Here is a 23,246-nt window from a genome sequence, read left to right on the forward strand (position 1 = left end):
TATATATATATATATACACACACACATATATATATCTTTCTCTCTCTTTTCTGGTAAAAGTACTATATAATTCCCCATTCTCATATTTTGAGTTCTGAGCCTTTCAAATATGTATGGAGAGTAAGATTGATGGCACATTTCTACTCAAGACACTGTTGGGATGTACTGGTTTTGGTAGTACTGCCTTGCAGATAAAGGGTGGAAGCAGAATATTGGATCATCTTTTTCATCTTCTTTACCTCCTCAGGCTTCCCAGCACATTGCTTGGCAGCATTGTTATCTGTATTTATGCTGTTACTATCCAGGGCGGAGCACAGACTTCCAACTAAATTACACATAATACCTGATGGTCTTCATTCTGCAAATGGTATTGTGTTGGCAGTACACTCTTTAACTTTCCACCTCTCACTTAATGTCACACTGAACTGCAGCTCTTAACTTTGGAGTAATGTAAACATTTTCTAACAGTTTCTTATTCTAAGATACAGATGATTACCTTCCCTTGGGAGTATATTACCAAATTTTTTCATCATATGAAAAAATCTTGTTAGCTGTGTCTTTGAAATCATGCCTTTTGTATCTTGTATGTTTTAGTTTCTTCAGATGGAGGTACCGAGCCCTCTGCCTTAGTGGATGACAACGGTAGTGAGGAGGACTTCAGCTATGAGGACCTCTGCCAGGCGAGCCCTCGGTACCTGCAGCCCGGCGGGGAGCAGCTGGCCATCAATGAGGTACTGGAATTCCACATGACAGTGGTGAATACGGGATACCTGATTTTCAGGGTCCACAACCACTTCTGACTTTGTTCTCTAGTTCTTCTTTACTAAGCATGTCCAAAAGCCTGGAACTCTGATTAAAACAACACTGTGATTCACTTTGGGAGGCCGAGAGGGGTGGATCATGTGTGGTCAAGAGTTCAAGACCAGCCTGGCCAACATAGTGAAACCCCGTCTCTACTAAAAATAACAGAAAATTAGGTAGGCGTGACGGTGCGCACCTGTAAACCCAGCTGCTTGGGAGGCTGAGGCAGGGAGAATTGCTTGAAGCTGGGAGGCAGAGGTTGCAGTGAGCCGAGAGCACACCACTGCACTCCAGCCTGGGCGACAGAGCAAGACTCCGTCTCGAAAATAAAGAAAGAACAACACTGTGATTCTCTGACCCCGTCCAGGAAAATGTATGGGATTAAGCTTTCTGGGTAGAGGCAGCTCATCTTTTTAGGTAAAGAAGAGCAGCTCCCCATCAGTGTTCGGCCAGTGCTTTCCATTTGATGAAAGAATACCCTCCCTTCTGGTATCTCGTATCATTCTCACAACTGATCTAAGAAGCGGACGTTATGGTTATTACCCACATTTTCATCAACGCTCTGAGGAAAGATGTCTAATTACTTGATGGCGAATGGCAGAGCTGGAGGTACCCATGTATTTCTCCCTCCAAATCTGGTGTTCCTTCAGCCACCCTGCAACTGTAGCTTTTTTTTTTAGGAAATCATTCTGGAAGGTACCTCCAGCTTTTGGCGTTCTTGAGCAGAACATGTGGAGCATAACTCCTCAGTGAGTCAGCGTCTCTACCGAGATCGCCAGTGATGTGTATCGTTGGCAACTAAGGAGATGTGCAAAATCACCTGCTCCTGTGACCGGTGGCAGCCACATTTGTTCCTGTTTAATTGTTAGCGATCTCAGGATCATGCTATGTTCTCTTTAATTGGTGTAAAGTATAAAGTTAGATGCAAAGCTTACTTGAATGGTGAATAAAGTATGAATGATCCGCATTGGAGGGAGATGTGAGGGACGGACTTCCAATAGTATATGTGCATAACTTTAATAAGCTTGGCTCTGTGACATCTAGTATGGTTGCCAGAAACCATTTTTCTGGAGCAAATATTTCAGCATTGAAGTTTGCTAGATAACTGACCTGCTGCTAAGTGAGCAACTTATACTTTTTTTTTTTTTTTTTAAAGGGGCTTGCCTGCCTTTCTGCCTTCCTCCTTCCCTCCCTCCCTTTTTTCTTGCATTTTGCTCTTGTTGCCCAGGCTGGAGTGCAGTGATGTAATCTCGGCTCACTGCACCTCTGCTTTCCAGGTGCAAGCAGTTGTCCTGCCTCAGCCTCCTGAGTAGCTGCGATTACAGACATGTGCCAGGACACCTGGCTAATTTTTTTTGGGGGGGAACAGAGTTTTGCTCTTGTCCCCCAGGCTGGAGTGCACTGGCATGATCTCCACTCACTGCAACTTCCGCCTCCTAAGTTCCAGCGATTCTCCAGCCTCAGCCTCCTGAGTAACTGGGATTATAGGAGCTCACCACCATGCCTGGCTAATTTTTATATTTTTAGTAGAGACGGGGTTTCACAATCTTGGTTGGGCTGGTCTTGAATTCTTGACCTCAGGTGATCCACCTGCCTAGGCCTCCCAAAGTGCTGGGATTGTAGGTGTGAGCCACCATGCCCAGTATAAGGGCTTTCTTTAAAAGCAGGTAGAGATGCCCTCCTGACTTTGTTTTTCCTCAGTCTGTTCTCCTGGGTTCTGTTTGTGTAACTAGTCACATAGTCATTGTAGACCAAATGCCACCAGCATATCCAAGTGAGAGGATACCAGTGTCACCCTGAGAGTGCATCTGGCAGCTCCCTCACCCTCCCGCGCCCTCGTGCTCTATGCTGAGCACACCCCACTGTCTCCTTTCAGCTGATCAGTGATGGCAACGTGGTCTGCGCAGAAGCCCTGTGGGACCATGTGACCATGGACGACCAGGAACTGGGCTTCAAAGCCGGGGATGTCATCCAGGTTCTGGAAGCCTCCAACAAGGACTGGTGGTGGGGCCGCAGTGAGGACAAGGAAGCCTGGTTCCCCGCGAGCTTCGTCAGAGTAAGTGTGGGGCACTTGCAGCTTTTCCGAAGTATCTGTGGGGGCTACAGGATCCTTTCAGGTCAGAACTCGCCTTTCATCAGGTCAGCTCTTTTGTAATGGTTTTCTGACATGCAAGTCACACCTGTAAGAAATTAGGCTGGGTCGAAGTCGAAATGTTAACAGAAGGCAAGCGAGTTGCTCGGTGTTTCTCTATGGTCCATGTGCCTGCTGGCACAGCTGCAGCCCTGCTGAGGTCATGGGACTCAGGCGAGGGCCAGGCTGCCTTCTCAACAGGTCACAGGAAAGTAGGAACCTGGGAGGTCTCTTGCCTCTGCTCTCTGCTGCCCTCCCCTGCCCCAAGTCACCTGTCCCCTGTGTGTGGGTTGCAGTTGCGAGTGAATCAGGAAGAGCTGTCGGAAAACTCCAGCAGCACCCCCAGCGAGGAGCAGGACGAGGAGGCCAGCCAGAGCCGCCACAGACACTGCGAGAACAAGCAGCAGATGCGGACCAACGTCATCCGGGAGATCATGGACACTGAGCGAGTGTACATCAAGCACCTCAGGGACATCTGCGAGGTGGGACGCCAGGCTGGGACCTCACTAAGGGTCACAGTACGAGGTTGCATGAGGTGCCCAGGCTTTCTCCCCACCTCCACCCCCTCCCCTCCATCAGACTCCCATATGTACACACTTACCCACTGCTTATTTCTCCGCCCCTGCTGTCTGCACTGCTAGGTCTGAGTGCTGCGGCTGTCCTAGCTGTTGGTGGAGGTTTTTTAGAGTCAGGGTCTCTTTTCAGAGGCAAGGCTTTTTCTTAGAGATAGGGTCTTGCCCTGTCACCTAGACTGGAGTACAGTGGCATGATCATAGCTCACTGCAGCCTCAAACTCCTGGGCTTTAAGCAATCCTCCCTCCTCAGCCACCTGAGTAGCTAGGACTACAGGCATGCATCACCACACCCAGCTAATTTTCTAAATTTTGTACACAGACAGGGTCTCACTGTGTTGTCGAGGCTGGTCACGAACTCATGGACTGAAGCAATTTTCCTGCCTTGGTTTCTCAAAGTGCTGGGATTAGAGGCGTGAGCCAGTGTGCCCAGCCCCTCTCTTAAGTGCACTCTGCAACTGTCTCTATCAGGACCTAATTCCTGAGATTGTTTGAAAAGAGCGGCTTTCATAGAAGGCACACGCTCACTTGATTTTACAGTCAAAGGTTTGTTACTATCTGCAACCCCACTGCGTCTAATCACCAACTCACAGATGAGATCCTGAGTCATTTAGACACAGATGGGAAAAAACACTGGTTTTATATTGGTGATATCAGAGGCTATATTCTAGTGTCATGCTATTCTACTTGGCAACAAATTTTATATTGTAGTCTTACCCTGATTTCAGAGAGCTTGTCATTAGTAGAGGTGCACCTAAAAGGGTTTTGTCTTCCTGTGGTATTTTGTGCTTTTATGGATTGTGTACAAGCATCACCCTACACTGCTGTTTGCCCTGTCTGCTCATTGCGACTCTCCTAGCTATAAATGCTGATATCTGCACTACCATTCAACGCTGACCATTCAGTGCTGAAGACAAGTTGAAGTCAGAGAACTGCCTGGATTAGCCAGCTGTGTGGACAGGCCAGTGTTTAGCTTCCTTGTGCCAGCCATCTCATTCTGTGTGAGTGTGTGGCAAAAGAAGCAGTTCTGCAGTGGCATTTAGGGAAATAAGAGGAACTGTCCATAATTATTGAACATTGACTGTTGCCACCCCTTACCTGGATTAACTCGGCTACCATAGCATTCTCACTGGGCAGGACCTGTTAGCCCGCATTGCAGATGGGGAGACCAAGGCACAGAGAAGTTAAGTGGTGGGGTTGGATTTAAACCCAGGCAGTCTGCCCCAGAACCTGCCCTTTTCTGAACTATTACATTATATTGTTTTCCTGTTAAAATTCGTACCAAGTGGTCATTGGTATGTGTTTTACTCCATGGTCAGTTCGTTCTATTGAATGTCATGATAACTCTTTTTGAGTTAGCTGTTAATGTATGTACAGCCTTTTCTTCTTATCCCACTAGCTCCTACCCAAGCCATAGTATAGCCATGGTGTTACACACAGATAATTAGTGCAAGCCTCAGATTAAAGACCTACAGATTGGTGCTGTCCATAGAAAGGCGGTGCTGGTGGAATCCTTGAGGAAGAGGAATCCTCGCCCTGAGGGACAGTGCACAGAGCTGCGTGGCTGTTCAGCAAGCAGTGACATTCTGCATTTGACAAGTCTCCTGGGCTGTGAAATGGAATTAGAGCTGGGAGAATGATTATCTGAAGAGTTTGGAAAAACATGTGACGACACCAATTTTTGAGCTCTGGTATTTGGAACTTGTTTCTGGAAACATTACCTGGTTTATTGGATCCTAAATCCAACGGCATGAGCCTTTTTGCTTTCTTTTTAGTTTAAAACACCTGGCCGGGCGCGGTGGCTCAAGCCTGTAATCCCAGCACTTTGGGAGGCCGAGACGGGCGGATCACGAGGTCAGGAGATCGAGACCATCCTGGCTAACACGGTGAAACCCCGTCCCTACTAAAAAAATACAAAAAACTAGCTGGGCGAGGTGGCGGCGCCTGTAGTCCCAGCTACTCGGGAGGCTGAGGCAGGAGAATGGCGGGAACCCGGGAGGCGGAGCTTGCAGTGAGCTGAGATCGCGCCACTGCACTCCAGCCTGGGCCACAGAGCGAGACTCCGTCTCAAAAAAAAAAAAAACACACCTATGGCAAGTTGCAGTCATGGAAGTACGTGACCTCATCAGAGACTCATAGAGGTTAAAATAATTTTCTTTAATTAAAATTCATTCCAAGATCCTGGTTTTAGGCCTACAAAAGCTGTACTATTCACATAATTTATTTGGATTTCCAGATGAAAGCCATTGCTTCTGTATTTTGCAGGGCTATCTCCGACAGTGCCGCAAGCACACAGGAATGTTCACTGTTGCACAACTAGCCACTATTTTTGGAAACATTGAAGATATTTACAAATTCCAAAGAAAGTTTCTGAAAGACCTTGAGAAACAGTACAACAAAGAGGAACCTCACTTGAGTGAAATAGGATCTTGCTTTCTTCAAAATGTGCGTCACCCTTTACTTCATTATTAATAACATCTGGTTACATAATTTTGAAGTGCATCTCCACGAACAACAGGAGTCTCTTTAGCTTTATTGTTTGTTTGCTAGATGAATCTTCCATAGAAAGGAGATGTTTCTTCTATCTTATATGCTTATCATATAAACGAAATCTGTATAATCTTGTCTTAATGTCCCAAATTCATTTTTTCAAAACCCTTTTATGTAGTCTGGAATTGGGGGGTTACATTTGGAGTAATTACTTTTTAAAAATTTCTAAGGGTTATGCCGTAAGAACTATGGAGTCCTTCCTAGTAATATCTAGGAAGTGACTATTACATTTCAGGCACCGTTTCCAGGGTTTTCTTATATTGGCTTGTGTATTGCTATGAGGTAGATATGATTATCTCTCTCACTTTCTAGATGAAGAAACTAAGGCCCAGAGAGTAAGTAACCCAAGGCCACATACCAGCAAGAGGCAGCTGTGAAGGCAGACCTGGGCATGTGGCTCCAGGACACATGCTTGTGATACTGTAACTGCCTCAGAACCTTCCTGTGATAACATGCATTTATCATTTTTTAACTTATGATTGACTGTTACTACTTACTGCTAGAAGATTTCAGAGGAAGATTTTAGTCCCAGCCCAAATAGCTAGGGAACAGTAAGAGTAATAATAATAACAATGACAGCCTCGCCACACCTTCACTTCCTGGGTGCTGGGCTCAGAAGCTGTCTAGAGTCCTCTGGGGCAGATAGATTTTAAGTGGCTGGGCATAATGTTTTTGTGTTCAGTCAGTCAGCCGGAGGCTGGGCCCCATGTGTGACCTGGGCATATTTGGGACATTGTGACAGGCCTCCTTGTGTGGCCTGTGCAGAAGGTTCCTACAGGAGCCACCTTAGGACAGGCTGGAGGCCGGGTGGTGGCCTGAGGAAGGTAAGTCTCACAGTGAGGACAGGGGAGTACTGCTACCACCAGGGAAGGGGTCGTGGCAGGCCCAGCCAGGGTGACAGCAGAGAAATGGGAAGAGAGGTGTGTTGAAATGGGCATTTTTGAGGAAAAGCTGACAAGACTAGTTTTAAACCGCAAAGAATAAGCAACCATCAAAACTGCATACATGGTTTTCAGCTGAGTTGAAAAAATTTGCAGGAGGGGGACGTTAGAGGCCCTGCTACCCACCTTCCAGGATGAGTGCGAGGGAGGCTAGAAGGAGACCAGGGTGCTGAGTCCCAGGGCAGCCTCGTCCCCAACCGCCTCAGGAGCCTGCCGAAGCACCCCTTCCTGCCGGCCAGATAACGCTTGTGGAAACCATGGCAGGGCAGCTCGGGCGCCAGCGGATTTCATGCCCTGTCCTTCTTGCAGTAGTCCATCTTCCTCCTTTCTAGGAGTGTCCCTTAGAGAGGGCTGGGATGATGTCCCAGAGGCACCCCAGAAGCTGATGAGGCTGTGCTTTTCCTTCCCAGCAAGAGGGCTTTGCCATCTATTCCGAATACTGCAACAACCACCCAGGCGCCTGCCTGGAGCTCGCCAACCTCATGAAGCAGGGCAAGTACAGACATTTCTTCGAAGCCTGCCGCCTGCTACAGCAGATGATTGACATCGCCATCGACGGGTTCCTGCTCACACCCGTGCAGAAGATCTGCAAATACCCGCTGCAGCTGGCCGAGCTGCTCAAGTATACCACACAGGAACACGGGTGAGGGGCGCGGGTGAGGGTGCTGCCGCCGTTAGCTGTAGGCAGCTCTTCACCCCTGCAGTGATAGGTGGGCTTCAGTGTCAGCCTTAGCACTTTGGGCGCTCCATGGGAGAAGTTTTCAGATCGTTTAGAATGTGTGCAATTAACTATTGAAATAGCGTGATTGAAGAGGCTCCAGAATATCCAGCCCTAGAGCTATGAAGACGCAAGGGTCATTCGTGAGCTGTGTCATGAGTGTACGGGGGCTTTTGTTGTGTTGTTACTCCTTATGTTGCTTACCTGTATTTTATAAATGTGCCTTTGAGTACTCAGTGGTTAGTAAAGACCGTTTCTGAGGGAAACAGACCAGTGTGAATGGAAAGCCATGACTCTCGTTCTGTCCTGTGCCCGTGAGGTTGACGCACAGCAGCTCAGCTCAGAGCAGGATTCTTTATGGCAGAAACGTTACTTGATAGTGACTTACCTAAAGTTACTTGTTAAGCAGTCTCTACTTAGCAACACAGAAGGGCTGAGGGCGCACACAAGCTTGAACTGTAAAAGGGTGTGGATTGTCAGGGGTGCGAATCCATACAGGGTGGCTGAGAAGACCAGGGCACTGGGCGCCTGCTGGGCCCTGAGCCATTCGTACGCACCAGGGTGCGGGCTGTCTGGTCTTTTCCCTGTTCCCTCCTGCTGGAAGCACAGGGCTTCCTTCCACGCTTACCTGAATGCTGCGTCTCCCTTTGAACTTCCTTGGGGCCTGACTAAGCTCTTCTTGTTACTCACCCTTCTCTTGTTTGAATCTCAGCTTCTCCTGAACAAAGAGCAGCAACATACACATTCTCTCTGTCTTTATCATCTGCTTTGGTTGTTTCTGAATTCCTCTCATGCCCTTGTTCCCTAGCCATATGATCTCTTCTGGGGGAGCCAGAAATTATCCTTTGTTTCCTTAATAGCCAACCATCATTTCGTGCACGCACAGAAGCCTTTGTGTGGCTATACATGAGGCATGTCACCCATTCAGCTTTGGAATGTGCATGCCCATTTTCCATGCCATGGGAAGATGTCATCACAGCCCAGCCCAGCTATTTGGTGCCTCGGGGTAGCAGTGTTTGGCTCATTCTGAGTTCTCACCTGGCCAGCAGGAACATGATAGTCCTAGGACAACTGCTGTGTGCCCGGCTTCAAGCCAGGCCACCCAGGGCCACAAGGGTCTAGGCTAAAGCTGACTCTTTTAGATGAGAATCGAAACAAGGGCCATGCCCCTGACACAAGGTCTTTGACTGCACCTGCAGCTCTGGAGAGGGTCATCTCAAAGGGTCCTGATGAGAAGAGGAAGAGGGAGGGGATTGTGCCAGGAGGAAATTTCTGTGGCAAACCACAACAGTTCTGGGTTTCAGCAGCTAAATATCTCCCTGCAGGGAGTGGAGAGTGAATCATTATTCTTTTGTACTCTTTACCTCTGAACTCCTGTGGAGAGACAGACTTAAAAAGGGAAATTTCTGGCCGGGCGCTGTGGCTCACGTCTGTAATCCCACCACTTTGGGAGACTGAGGCGGCTGGATCACCTGAGATCAGGAGTTTGAGACCAGCCTGGCCAACATGGTGAAATCGCATCTCTACTAAAATGCAAAAATTAGCTGGGCATGGTGATGGGCGCCTGTAATCCTAGCTACTCGGGAGGCTGAGGCACGAGAATCGCTTGAACCCGGGAGGCAGAGGTTGTAGTGAGCTGAGATCACACCATTGCACTCCAACCTGGGCGACAGAGCGAGACTTTGTCTCAAAAAAAAAGGAGGGGGTGGTGCGGGGGGAACCTTCTTACAATTAAATTGGAAAGTAAAGAATGAGAGCAGGTCACTGAACAACAGACACTAGATATGGGTGTTAGCTAAAGAGTTAGGACTAAAGGAATTAGAAAAAGGAGTTCATTGAGATAGGTAAGAGAAAGCTGTATATTTTTTTCTTTTCTGATGGAGAAATCAGAAAATTCAGTAGAAAAAAACAGGGAAGTCAAGAAAGCCACAAAATTGAAGAAGAAAAAATTGTCGTTGTAAATATCTTCTATAAATTTTCAAAGACATTTTTAAGAAAATGTCTAGATGGCATGATGAGGAGCCAGAGCCAAAGACAATTAATAAGAAAGTTAAGAAGCAAAGACTTCTTGGAAGATGTGGGCAGGCAGCTCAGTACATTCTGAGATGGGAAAGCTGGGTCCAGACGTCCACACCTCACTCTTCAGTAGTTGATTTTCTTCCTTTAAGGGCGTTTTTCACCAAGAACATTTGCAGATTTTGGTTTTTTCAAAATAAAAATTAGTCAACATGACAGAAAGTCCATTTCCTAGTCTTAAGTAAAACAAAGCAAAATTATTTTAAAAAACCGTTGCAATTCAGTTTTGTCCAGAAAAACTGACTTTGCACCCTTTCTTCGTGGCTGGAGGCCTCTCTGGGGGCTCCGTGCCCACTATTTTGGCAGCCCCTCGTGTCATTCTTGCTCCTGCTCTCTGCCCCGCTCCTGAGTGTGAATGGGCCTCTCTGAAGATGGCAGGGTCTGCTCGGTGGGCAGTGTCTGGGGACCTCCCAGGAGCTGGGTTGAACTGTGTTTGGTAAATAGACAATAGAATCTGCTTTCAAGGCTTTCCCGTGGCTGTGCAGGATTCTAACTCATTCCGGCTGTGATGAGCGGCCCTGTCTGTCTTGTAAGTTGCCGTGGGAAAGTGGAAAATACAGCTCATTAGCTGGATGGTTGGTCTCCGTGGCCCTGCATTATTAACGCTGAGCAAAACCTGAATGGGAGGCTTGCAGATACTGGACGTGCTCTGTGCTAGCCTGTGTGTAGATGAAAACTGTAGTTTCTGCTTTTCCGGTGCCTACAGTTTTAATGGGCTTGGGAGTGGGGACCTCCTGGGGAGAACATTTTAGCTTGACGTCACTGTGGTGGATGGAAAGCACCAGAAAGGAAGATCTGTTGGTGAGGCGAATGCCATACTGCCATTTCCGTAACTCACCACTTTAGGCGCCTGTCCTTGCCTGTCCTTTCCCGAACAGCATAAAAGATGTAGACTCAGAGCACACAGTCACTTTTGAAAATGGTTAGTGATTTTTAAAGTACTTTATATAGCAAGAGTGGTTATGTGAGAATCAGAGCCATGATAAAGACTGTTCTTTCTGTATTAATGAAAGTCACCCATTGTCACCGTGACTAAAATTTATTTGTGGCGTTCACTGTCATTCATTGTCATTTCTGGGAAATCAGTGAAAACATTTTTATTCCAAAGAATTCCAAATTGCATTGCGTCAGCTCCCTTAACCTGTGCAGACTGTAGTCTATTCACAGGGAAGCAAGAAAGGGAAACAGCGGCTACGACGTAAATGTCACTTTGTCTAGAGCGTTTGTATGTGAAGAAGCGCCTCAGTGGGTTATTTTGCCAGTCCTTATTTGTAAGATGCATGTTATGTGATTAAAATTATCCTCCCATCTTGCAGTGATTACAGCAACATAAAGGCAGCGTATGAGGCCATGAAGAATGTGGCCTGTCTAATCAATGAGCGCAAGCGCAAGCTGGAGAGCATCGACAAGATAGCTCGCTGGCAGGTGTCCATCGTGGGCTGGGAGGTAAGTGGGAGACACCCCGCATGATCCCGTGCCACTGGCCCCTCCTGCACCTTTGATCTGGTGCAGACGCACTTTAATATCCTGTGGTCAATACCTTATATTCTTGGCTTTAATGGTATGTATACCATTAATGGTAAATGTGTTTTGAGGCATATTGTTGAATTTAACAGTCAACCACTTTATACCCCACCCCCGTAAGAAATAAAATCTGAAGAGTATCTGCAGTTAATTTATTGCGGAGCGTCTGTCTCTCCTGGTAGAGGGAGCTCCACGAGAACCGTAGAGGACATTTCATTTGCAGCCACATAACATAGTAGTAGACATATGGGGGACTCTGGAGTCCCTGCCCACATGTGAATCCTGTATGATCTGGGCAAGATTAATTTTTTTAACTTATAAATTGGGGAGGAAAATATTACCTACCTCAAAGGCGACCGTGAGCATTTTATAAGATAGTACAGGCCAGGTACAGTGGCTCGCACCTGTAATCCCAGCACTTTGGGGGGCCAAAGTGTGAGAATCGCTTGAGCCCAGGCGTTTGAGGCTAGCCTGGCAACCTGGCAAGACCCCATATCCACAAAAAGTAAAAAAAAATCAGCCAGGCCTGGTGGCATACACACGTAGTCCTGGCTACTCGGGAGGCTGAGTTGGAAGGATCACTTGAGCCTAGGAGGTTGAGGCTGCAGTGAGCCGTGATCGTGCCACTGCACTCTAGTCTGGGTGACAGAGCAAGACCTCTGTCTCAAAAAAAAAAAAAAAAAAAGGAAAGAGTACAAATAAATACAATGCCTGTAATAAAGGTCCAACAAATTCTCTCTCTGTATTTATAAAAACAGTGACAATAGCTAGCACCTGCATGTGTTTACCACGTGTCTGAATGGCACTGATCTGAGCCATTTGTACCTATATGAACTCATTTAATCCTCTCCACCATCCTATGAAGTAAGCACTATTATTATACCCATATAACAGATGGGAAAACCGAAGCACAGAAAGGTTAAGTAACTTGCCCAAGACCACACAGCTCAAAAGTAGCAGAGCTGGATTCAAACCCAAGCAGGCACCCTGGCTTCCAAGTCCATGCTGGTGACCACTGTGCTCTACTGCCATTAAATTAAGAACAACAAGCAGATGCCATTCAGATTTGTAGACCAAACTACATTGATTTTACATTTATTAATTGGTCAGAACTCACTCTCCCAGAGGACTGAGAAAGTTTGGAGCAAGAAGTTAGGTTCTTAACTGAAGTAGGCTACAGGTGGTGAAAATTGGAGAGAAACACGTAACTTCAGGGGCCTTATAGACTTCTGGAGTTTGGGCAGGATCTCAGAGAACACTGAGTCCAACTCTCTCGTTTCGTAAGTGAAGAATCTAGGGCACAGAATTGCTCTAAGCAAGTAAATAGAAGAACTATTTTGGAGTCAGGCTCTTTTGTCTCCAGAAAATACTGTGTGTGACTGGGATTAAGGGAGAATCAAATCCTATTTAACAAAGGCCAGTGTCATACCAAATACCATAAAGTAACATGGGATTAGATTCAACCTAAATATTGTAAAAGTGTGTTTTTCTTTTTGATTTTGGACACTGACATTTAGGGGATAATTTGTCAGAAGTTAATTTCTTGCTGACAGTTTCCCGTCTGGCCTTTTGTTCCTATGACTCTAAATAAGTTGCGATTCCAGGGAGCTGCCGTATACTCAACACAATAATGTCAGGTCCGTAATCACAGTCCTGTGCCCCTACATGAATGCTTTCTTACATATAACCCTGCACGCTGTCATTCTTCGAGGCTCTGTTTAGCTCAGCTGCTGTTTCAGATCTTGACTGGGTTCCATTAATTCAGCATGCTCCTTACCAGAGGCTTCAGCCAAGGAAGACCCCTCAGCTAACACAGAGGCACCGCCACAGTTTTCTAGTGAGTAGGAAAAAAAAGAAAAGGAAGAAATTTCAGGCACCAGGAGACCAATAAATCCAGGTTTATTAACACAATAACCTTTGAGGCCCTGCCCACCTGCGAATGGGGACAGGTAGTGGGCAGTCTCAGGTAACTAGAAAGTCTGAGAGAGATTCTCTGTTAGGAGTCTTTTCCATATCCTAACACCTGAAGGAATACAAATGGGGAATTTTTTTTGTTTTTTGTTTTTTGTTTTCCTAGAGAGAAGGGTCTTGCTCTGCCCCTCAGGCTGGAGTGTACTGATGCGATCACCACTCACTGCAGCCTCAAACTCCTGGGCTCAGGGGATCCTCCTGCCTCAGCCTCTTAAGTAGCTAGGACTACAGGTGTGTGCCACCATGCCTGGCTAATTTTTAAATTTTCATGTAGAGATGGGGTCTTGCTGTGTTGCCCAGGCTGGTCTCAAACTGTCCTCCCACCTTGGCTTCCTAAGTAGCTATGACTACAGCTGTGCTAGAATTGGAAGATCTTAAGATGTGTTTTCATCCTTCCAGGGACTGGATATCTTAGACCGAAGCTCAGAATTGATTCATTCTGGGGAACTGACCAAAATCACTAAGCAAGGCAAAAGCCAGCAGCGGATGTTCTTCCTGTTTGACCACCAGCTGGTGTCCTGCAAGAAGGACCTGCTGCGCAGGGACATGCTATACTACAAGGGCCGGCTGGACATGGATGAGATGGAGCTTGTGGACCTGGGAGATGGGCGCGACAAGGACTGTAACCTCAGCGTGAAAAATGCCTTCAAGCTCGTCAGTAGGACCACAGATGAGGTTTATTTGTTTTGTGCCAAAAAACAAGAAGACAAGGCAAGGTGGCTGCAGGCCTGTGCAGACGAAAGGAGGCGGGTGCAGGAGGACCAGGAGATGGGTGAGCAGCCCTTGGCCCTGGAGGCACCTTTGCCTCTGCTTGCTGTAATAGCTTCATTCTCCACCACCGTGGGCCTGCTCTGCCCAGCCTTCTCCCTCAGAGCTAGATCCCACCATGGGGAAAAGACGAGGGATCTGCAAACCCTAAATACTTCTGAATGTACTTACAAGACAGACCATGTCAGCTGTAGTTACTACAACTAACATTTATTCAGTATTTACCTTGTGCCAGACGTTCTGTGGTCCATTTATAGAGATTGTCTCATTGAATCCCTATGAAGTGGTTACTGTTATTCCCAGTTTACAGATGAGAAAATCGAGGCTTATGGAACTGGACCACTCGTGCACTGTGGCCACATAACATTTAAATCCAGCACTTTGGATGCCACATGCAGGGTAGAAGAGTAAATAATAAAACCAACTCAGTGTGACCCCAGAGGTGGAACCCCACTATGGTGACCATCACCCAGGGTATCAGAAGTATCGTGTGGGCTGGGCACCGTGCCTCACGCCTGTAATCCCAGCACTTTGGGATGCCAGGCAGGCGGATCACAAAGTCAGGAGATGGAGACCATCCTGGCTAACACAGTGAAACACGGTCTCTACTAAAAATACAAAAAATTAGCCAGGCGAGGTGGCGGCACCTGTAGTCCCAGCTACTCCGGAGGCTGAGGCAGGAGAATGGTGTCGAAGCCAGGAGGTCGGAGCTTGCAGTTGAGCCGTAGAATCGTGCCAACTGCACTCCCGCGCTGCGACAGAGGTGAGACTCCGTCTCAAAAAAAAAAAAAAAAAAGTATCATCTCGTGATTCTGGAGGCCTCCCCTTTGGCTGTGCCCGTGCAGTACCTTCAGGGTGCCTCACTGCCACAGTTGATCCACACCCAGCAGCCTGCCCACATGCTTCCCATCTCTCCCTATGACACTCAGGACGCCGTGTCATCCATTGCAGTTAAGGCGATGGTCCTTCACACCCAGTGTTACATTCGTACGTCTTTGGTTTGTCTTCCCAGCTTCTGCTGACCTGGTGGTGCTGTGTGGCCCCTGAGAACGAAGTTGCCATGCCTGGCATTAATGATGGCAGCACCCATAGTCTCTGAGCCCCTATTTCATTGCCTCCCTAACTCTTTAGGGTTTTGAGCACAATCTGTTGAATGGAAGTCAGTGAAGGATATTCATCTCTGCAGCCCAAGTGAGCCCAGCCCTCAAAAGTCATGGTCCAGGATGGAGGGGAGCCAGCATACACCCCTCCCCATCCTTGCCCACTGCCATGAGGACAGCAGAACTGAAAACCAGGAAGTGCTTTTTCTGTCCTCCCCAGCCACTGGCTCTAAGCTTGGCTACAGAATTGGGTCTCACCCAGAGGAGGTTTTGTGAGATTCTGCAGTAGAGTAGGAGGGATTTACAAGTTGGTCAGGCTAAAGCGGAAGCAGGGATCTCCTTGGAAACACTCAATGGGTGAACGTTCGCCTGGATTTGGGCCACTCCAAGATACAGAGCTCCCCACGTCACAGGCGGCCCCTTACACCAAGTGTCGGGGTGTCCTTTAGACTAAAAGGAAATCTGATTCCCAGCAACAGCCAGATTATTGGTGCAGACTCTGGGGCCCCATTGGAATAGGGCTAATCACTCTCGTGCCCCGAATTCATTCAAAGATGATAGTTACTAAAAGGCAAAATGACAGAGCCACAAAATCTTAAGTTTTACTCGTCATATGATGTTGTCTAGTGCGGGCCCTGAAGTCATCTGTAAGTCAGAGTGTTTGGGTTCTTGAAGACGGCACTATTTGCCGGGGGGAGGTGGGGGCATCCTACACGCTTTCAACAGTGTCTCTCAATAGAAAGGAAAGGAGGGGCCTCATGGGATGCCCTTTGCCGTGTGATGCTCCCCATGGCCAGTGGTCAGAGGACGCGAGTGTATGACTGAGGCACTCCTGAGCCAGTAAGTCTGGGAACTGGCGCGTGTGTGATAAAACTGGATGCATTCCTTGCCTGGAATGTTTTGGCAGCCCTCATGCTTGATGCATGTGTGTGGGTAGATACTTTATGTGGCAGGTCAGAGAGAATGGACACGAAGGGCCTTGGAGGCAGGGACAGTCCAGTGGCCAGCATACAGAGCCTGAGCCTGACGTCAGGACAGTCTGGGACAGATGTTGGGCATGTGGAGGAGTCAGGGCCAGGGGAGCAGAGTGGGCAGAGGTAGAGAGGGAACCTCGGGAGTGAGCCAGGCAGTGCGAGCTCGCAGACGCAGGGCCTGGGTCACCTCTGCCGAGCTGGAGCGAGCACCTGCCTCCAGGAGGAAGGCTGCCCCCGGGAGAAGGCAGGGCCCCAGCACCCAGCCCTGGTCATTCAGCTCTGTCCTTCCTTCTCCTTCCCCACATCCTGCGAAGCCAAGGGTTGCCTCGTCCGGTGACTCTTATTTCACCCAGTTCACGTACGGCACACGTACACTGTCACTGTGCTACTGGACTCGACAGTGAGGGGACGCTCAGGGCACACACTGCGCACAGCTGGGGTACGGAATCCGGTTCCTGCTACTCACATGGTGCCTTTGTTCAGGGTGTAACTGCTAGCGTGCAAAGGTCTCGTAGCGTATGGGCGAACAGGCCCTGGGACCCTTTGCTCTGTCCTCTCCTTCTGGGGCCTCATCCTTTAGGTTATAATTGGGATGACCCTGTGTGAACAATTGCCTGGGAGTGTCGTGCTTCACACAGACATCCTGCATTCTCACGGGCACCACCCCGTTTCACTCTCCAGACTCTCCGGGTTTGCAGAACAACCAAATGGCCACCTTGGTGATAATCCTTGTGACTTCCCCTTTGCTGGTCTTCAACCTGTCCGGGTTCTTTGAGGATTAAGGTTCTTGGTCTCAGGTTATGGTGGGAACATCAATACTGATATGGGCTGTGATGCAAGTTTTGCTCTGAAACATGTCCACGTGTTTTGAATATATGTCGCATTTATTTCTAAATGCAGGAATGGAAATTTCAGAAAACCAGAAGAAACTTGCCATGTTAAATGCTCAAAAGGCAGGACATGGAAAGTCAAAAGGTAAGTTATGGAGAAGGCTTTGTCTCCTTAATGCTTATCAATATTCTCCTGAAAATGGGGAGCGTACCCCAAGCTTTCGGCCTGTGACCAGCTTGGAGTAAGGAGCACAGTAGAAGTTAGAACTCAAGGGCAGGTCCAGAAGTGGGGGCAGGTGAAGGTGGCCTGTGTTTGGTTTTGAACGTGCGTCAGTGTTTGCTCCCATTGGGATGTGGGCACAGGAAACCTTCAGAGGTTCTGCCAGAGGGGGGTAGACCTCCCTGCCCGCCGGCGGCCCCTCTGCTCCCCTCTGCTCCCCTCCCCCAAGTGCTGATGGCGTTAGCCACCGGGTCACGCACATCACCAGTCTGAGGCAAACCAAGGCCTCTTGCCTCTTTCAGGCATGAGAGGACAAAATGTCAAACCCCAAACTGCTTGTCAGCTGTAGGCTGGATATAGTCTAGTTTAAGAAAAAGATGTAAAGGCTCGGTACATCAGGCAAGGAGTTAGACCAAAAAAGACACGTGAGCTGATTTTGGGCAGTGATCCCCTAACCTCCACGCACATTAGAATTCCCGGGGCAGCCGTTCAAAAATGCCCAGGCTGCGTACCCAGGGCTCTGATGAACTAAGATCTGTCCACGCTGCCGGTAATGCAGATATCTGGCCCAGCAGGAATTCACTAATAAGGATTTTTCCCAAAAAATATGCACTGCATTCTTAGAAACGTTATTCCAGTCATCTTTCTACTTTAAAAGGGATTTACCCTATGAAATGTATCTCTGTTCATATTTTCCTGACTGCAAATGCAAAAACAAGGACCAATGAATCCCAGGACTGCAATAGGCCACTGACTAAAAGGCCAGGAAGAACTCCTTCCCAAACCACACTTCGCACTCCACTGCTTTCTCCGTGCAAATGCAGAGTTTATTTTCCCCACTAAGTTACAAGTATCTTTAAGGCAGAAAAACCCATGTTATTAATTTTTTAAAATCTCCACTTCTAATGTCAGATTACTAGTAAATCAGTTTGTCAGAATACATTGTTTTCTGTCCGTATCTTCTGAGAGTCACTCACCCGGCAGCCGGGCTCCTCAAGAACGGAAGGACTGCTGACATTCACAGGTGGCCACCGGGTGGGTCGCTCTGCCTGGGTTATCTGATTTCTTCCTTCCTGCCACCTCGGGAGATAGGGAGAGCCTTCTGGCAGGTCAGGGGCAGGGGTGGGTTCTGAAGCAAGGCCTTCCTGCTTTCAGAGCCCACGCTCTTCGTGCCATGCTGACTTACACAGTTACCTTTTGATCTAATCGCTAATCTTAATAAACCTTCTAAATTACCTCTGCACAGATTAAAAATACCTAGGCCAGGGAGGTTTTGATTAGAGTGATTACGTATTGGGGGCACAGTTCTAAGCACTTTGCTTCTATTAATTCATTTAATTCTCATAGCAACCCCATAGTACTGTAATCCCCATTTTAGGGATTGGGAAACCAAGGAGTAGAGAAATCAAATCATTTCCCCAGTAATCCCAGCTGGTAAATGGCACAGGAGAATTTGGGCTGAGGCAACATGAGCTCCAGACTTCCATTTAGAGCATTTTACTGCTGTTCACCTTGACCGTCAGTCTGGCTCGGATTCCACCACTCCCCGCTGCGTGTCCTGGCATTCAGTTTCTTCCCCTGTCCAGTTGTCATAATACCCTCCTTGGAGGCTTTTTAGGAGATTTCAGTGACAGAGACTGTGTCAAGCTCCACACGGAGTACCTGAACATAGCAAGCATAGCTACTGGACCTTCTTTTTGGTTAATGTGAATTAAGAATTAGCTGTCTACAAAAAAATTAGCTGGGCATGGTGGCACACACCGGTAGGTCCAGCTACTTAGGAGGCTGAGGTGGGAGGATCGCTTGAGCCTGGGAGGTAGAGATTGCAGTGATCCAAGATCACACCACTGCACTCCAGCCTGGGCGACAGAGTAAGACCCTGTCTCAAAAAAAAAAAAAAAAAAAGAATTAGCTGAGAACTTGGACTTGGAGTCTCAGCATTTTCATTTTTTTCCTTTTTGGTTAACAAGTGACCCTCAGTCCCTGTTCCATCTCTCTCCCCTCCCGAGTCAGGCTACAACAGGTGCCCCGTGGCCCCACCGCACCAGAGCCTGCACCCCATCCACCAGCGCCACATCACTATGCCCACAAGCGTCCCCCAGCAGCAGGTATTTGGCCTGGCGGAACCCAAAAGGAAGCCCTCGCTCTTCTGGCACACCTTCAACAGGCTCACCCCCTTCCGGAAATGAAAAGAGGAGGCTGTGCTTCCACGGAGCTGGGTGCCAAGAGGAGAACTGTCTTTGCTTCTTGTGTGCTTCAATCCAGGGAAAGTTTCTTGGACCCAGTGATTAAAACTTCCTTTTTGGGATCAATGAAGGAGAGAAGGTCTTGGAATCACCTTCAGTCTTTGGACACCCATCTGCCTTTGTGGAAGAAAGGAGATGGTCATTGACACAAAGCTTTATCAAAACTACACAGAAACACCCGTGACCCGCTAGGAGATGGCCCAGATGTGGGACCCGGTACCGTGCTCTAAAGTGAGTGGTGAGGCAGCAGCTGAAGCCACCCCTGGTGATGGTGAGCAAGTGCTGCTGCTGGTCCAAACACAGCATCCAGGGCTTTGCGGCTCCTGCGGAGTGACGAGGTTAGAGGATCGCTTCTGCATTTGATTTTCAAGGATGTCGTCAAGACAGGGTTGACACAATGTTGCACGTGTCTGGTCACACTTAGAAATTGAGCTCTCACTCTCTTCTGTAGCACTGGCGGACGTACAGCTGCCGTGGAGCTGACCATGGTGTTCCCTGGCATTGTCCACACAGATGCTAAATGGTAGTGCAGATGCCATCCTGCAAGGTTCCTCTTCCTGCAAGCGAAGGGGGGAGAAACAAGATGCATCTGTCACCTTCATCGCAGTCCTCAGTACAGAGCAACTTACGCATCCTCAAGAATCCACTGCTTTTCAGGCAAAGAGGGAGAAATCCTCCTGCACACTGGCTTTGTCCCGGAGTCGGGTTCCCTCCTGCCTGCACGTCTTGAGTAACTCTGAGCAGAAATCACGTCTTGCCCACATGCTGTAACCTAAGAAAGTGCTATTCAAGGCTGGGCACGGTGGCTCATGCCTGTAATCCCAGCACTTTGGGAGGCCAAGGCAGGTGGATCACCTGAGATCAGGAGTTCAAGACCAGCCTGGCCAACATTGCAAAGCCCAGTCTCTACTAATAATACAAAAATTCGCTGGGCATGGTGGCACATACCTGTAATCCCAGCTACTGGGGAGACTGAGGTAGGAGAATCTTTTGAACCTGGGAAGCAGAGGTTGCAGTGAGCTGAGATCGCACCACTGCACTCCAACCTAGGGGATAGAGCAAGACTCTGTCCCCCCGCAAAAAAAAAAAAAAAAAAGAAAAGAAAACTGCCATTCAAACAACTGTTTGCAACATAAAAAGTTCATTCACTCTAACATTTATGATACAGTGAATATGAAAGTGCACTGGTCAGAAGGCATTCTCAAAAAGCCGCACTGCTCCCGACATCGTCCTTACCAATGAAATCGCAAAGACAGGCAAAGCAGTCCTGCTTCTTGGGAATCAGAAGCTGCCTTTATCACATAAAGCCAAACAGTAGGGCATAACTTGTGTCACCTGAGCATGTCATCAGCCTTCTGAGGACTTGTTCCTTATAAAAGAGACCTTCACAAAATATCTTGGCTCAGAGATAGCAGTCTTTATTAACAAAGGCCATGCGCGCTGACACCTGCAGATAATCGCCTCCTTTTCGTTGTCTGTGTTGTACATTTTCAGGACATAACTTTTAACTATGTCTAGAGAAGGCAGGCTCTGCAACAGAGATGCCCTTTCAACCCGCTCCGTGCCCTGGACAAGAGATACTGTGTTACACTGTTAATGGATTTCTATTTGAGAAGCTCATTTTTGTATGCGATCCCTGCAAAGTTGTTTTTCTAACAGGCCCGTGTTTGAGAATAAACAAGTCTGTGATGTCAGAGACAAAGGTGTATTCTTCAGTCTGCAGGTGTGTGGCACCTCCCTTCTCCCCTGAAGCCCCCCACATCCAGAGCCATTCCTGAGGGGTGACACTATGAATCAAGAAAGCATAACCTTTGTCCTCTCGGGTGAACCCTTGGAACATTCTGTGACGGCTGATGTCCGTTCTGAGCCACCTTGGCACGCGTGCTCATGGGCAGCATTGCTAAGGGTTCGGGTGCCCTGTGGCTGACAGCCCCTGCGTTGCTTCTGTGGACCATCGTGCCGCCCAGCGTGTCCTGAGACTGAAGTCGCTGCAGGAGGGAGCTTCTGGAGAGGTCCTGTGGCATGTGGGTGCATGTGTGCGTGTTTCCTTCTTGAACAGACATTCCAACTTCAGTTGTGTTTATAGAACTGACCTTTTTACTAATAAATATAATGGTATATTTTGGAAACTATACTTAATATGTTTTTCCTGCACACCTAGCAATAACTGTAGGGGTCTCTGCTAGAGTTGTTTGTATGTACAGCAATTTTGAACAAATTATTTTAAATGTAATATAAGAGAATTCATTTAAGGAAGTAAAGAGAATCATTTGCTTGTTACATTTTCAGTGAGGATTCAGTTTAAGAGTCATTCTTAGGGCTTCCATTTCCTAATATTTATTCATGGGTAATGAAGAAATGCTTTGCATTTTGTGGCGAGTCCTAATTTATTTTCCAGCTGAGCCCTAACTTCCGGTTCCCACCTACCTCCATGGACTTCCTAACAGAGACTCATGAATACCAGGACATGTGTTTGTTAAATCAAGTTGAGTTCATTGCCCCGGTCAGTTTTATACAGTATGAGGGTCACTCGATTAAAGATCTTTCCTGGGTAGATTCTACTTCGATGTTCAGGTGATTTTGAAAACTGCTAACGTTTTTTAAAAGGCTAGAACATCCTTTGACTTCTTGAAAATCCACGTCTGGCTTGGGTTTTATTACCACATGCCTGAATTCTTCAGAGAATAGAAGGCTCAAGTATTCTCATTTTCTGTTTGCCAAGCTTCCTTCCTGATTTGAGTCACATGTTCCACTTGGGAAAAAAGGGAACAGAGAGCCTCTTCCATGGACAGTGTATGAATTTCACTGGGAATCTTGCTGTCTCCAGCCTCTCTGCCTTTCTCTCTTTTTAACCTTACATTACATAATATTATAGATAGGCCACAAAAAAAAAAAAAAAAAAGATGACATAACATTTTGATGAATTTCACCTATTCCGTTCTTCATGTTTGAAAATTTGTCGGCTTTGTTAGAAGGGTCAAAAGCAGCCTTTTCAATTGTGATCATACCTAAAGCATATAAAAACCCTGCAGTAGATTATAAGCAATTATAAAATCATAAAATTGAATGTTTGCAGAATCCTGGAGCAGTAGCTTTCTTTGTCTTTGGCCTGCAGACTAGGAAGAGGGCAGCAGTGGTATGTCAGAGCTTCCCTGGGATACCAGCCACGTGGTTTCTTTTCATTTGATCTGATTTTTTGTTTCCCACTGTAGATCTGATTTTGTAGTTGAAAACATTTCACCATCAAACACTATTTCTGAATATTGTGCCTTTTTTATATCTAGCCTAGATGAAAACCGATGCCATTCTTATTCAGAAAATCCCCCCATCCTACATGACTGTTACCTAGACATAAAGCAAAAGTGCATTTAATTCAAAGTTTGGTTCACAATATAAGTATTTTGTAAAAGCCGGCTGAACCAGCATTTTACCAGGTGGAAATCTCTGCAAGCCAAATTGCTGATACTCCTTCATATAAATCAACTTGGTGTCCTAGCCAGAATGGAACAGCATAATTACCTGGAGTTCAGGGGAGCATTTCTGCACTATTACTTGTCAGGAGAGAAGAAACTTCGAAGTGTCCCTCAAACAACAGTGTCAAGAACTAGGAATAAATGTCCTTTCACCAGCTCACAGGCCAGAAATGCGGGACCCAAGTCAACTAGGTGAAACTTACTAGCAGACCCAGCTTTTCCATAATAACGTAATCTGCAAATCAGTTTATTCAAGTTTCCCTTGGCTGAGATTGTTGTTTTCAGGATGCAATGACAGTGGATTTCAGAAGGCTTTGGAAAAATAAGTGGAACATGACTGATCTAAAAAAA

At 47.3% G+C, this 23,246-nt stretch overlaps 1 protein-coding gene across 5 annotated transcripts in view; it reads left to right on the top strand.

Moving 5' to 3' along the window:
- Window positions 1-23,246, top strand: part of SPATA13 (spermatogenesis associated 13) — a 97,936-nt gene that overhangs the window by 73,293 nt on the left and 1,397 nt on the right. For 3 of the 5 annotated variants that reach the window (XM_017852159.1, XM_017852185.1, XM_017852189.1), the window contains 9 exons: window positions 595-731; window positions 2,678-2,857; window positions 3,229-3,414; window positions 5,770-5,949; window positions 7,406-7,638; window positions 11,106-11,235; window positions 13,684-14,056; window positions 17,027-17,101; window positions 19,190-23,246. In XM_017852159.1, the coding sequence (XP_017707648.1) occupies window positions 595-731; window positions 2,678-2,857; window positions 3,229-3,414; window positions 5,770-5,949; window positions 7,406-7,638; window positions 11,106-11,235; window positions 13,684-14,056; window positions 17,027-17,101; window positions 19,190-19,365 (1,670 nt within the window). In that variant the 3' untranslated portion in view covers window positions 19,366-23,246. The remainder of the gene's footprint in view (window positions 1-594; window positions 732-2,677; window positions 2,858-3,228; window positions 3,415-5,769; window positions 5,950-7,405; window positions 7,639-11,105; window positions 11,236-13,683; window positions 14,057-17,026; window positions 17,102-19,189) is intronic. The other 2 variants (XM_017852167.1, XM_017852176.1) reach the window with 2 other exon arrangements.

The sequence above is a fragment of the Rhinopithecus bieti genome, unplaced genomic scaffold, assembly GCF_001698545.2.
Source record: "Rhinopithecus bieti isolate Rb0 unplaced genomic scaffold, ASM169854v2 scaffold_2247, whole genome shotgun sequence".
NCBI classification, from domain to species: domain Eukaryota; kingdom Metazoa; phylum Chordata; class Mammalia; order Primates; family Cercopithecidae; genus Rhinopithecus; species Rhinopithecus bieti.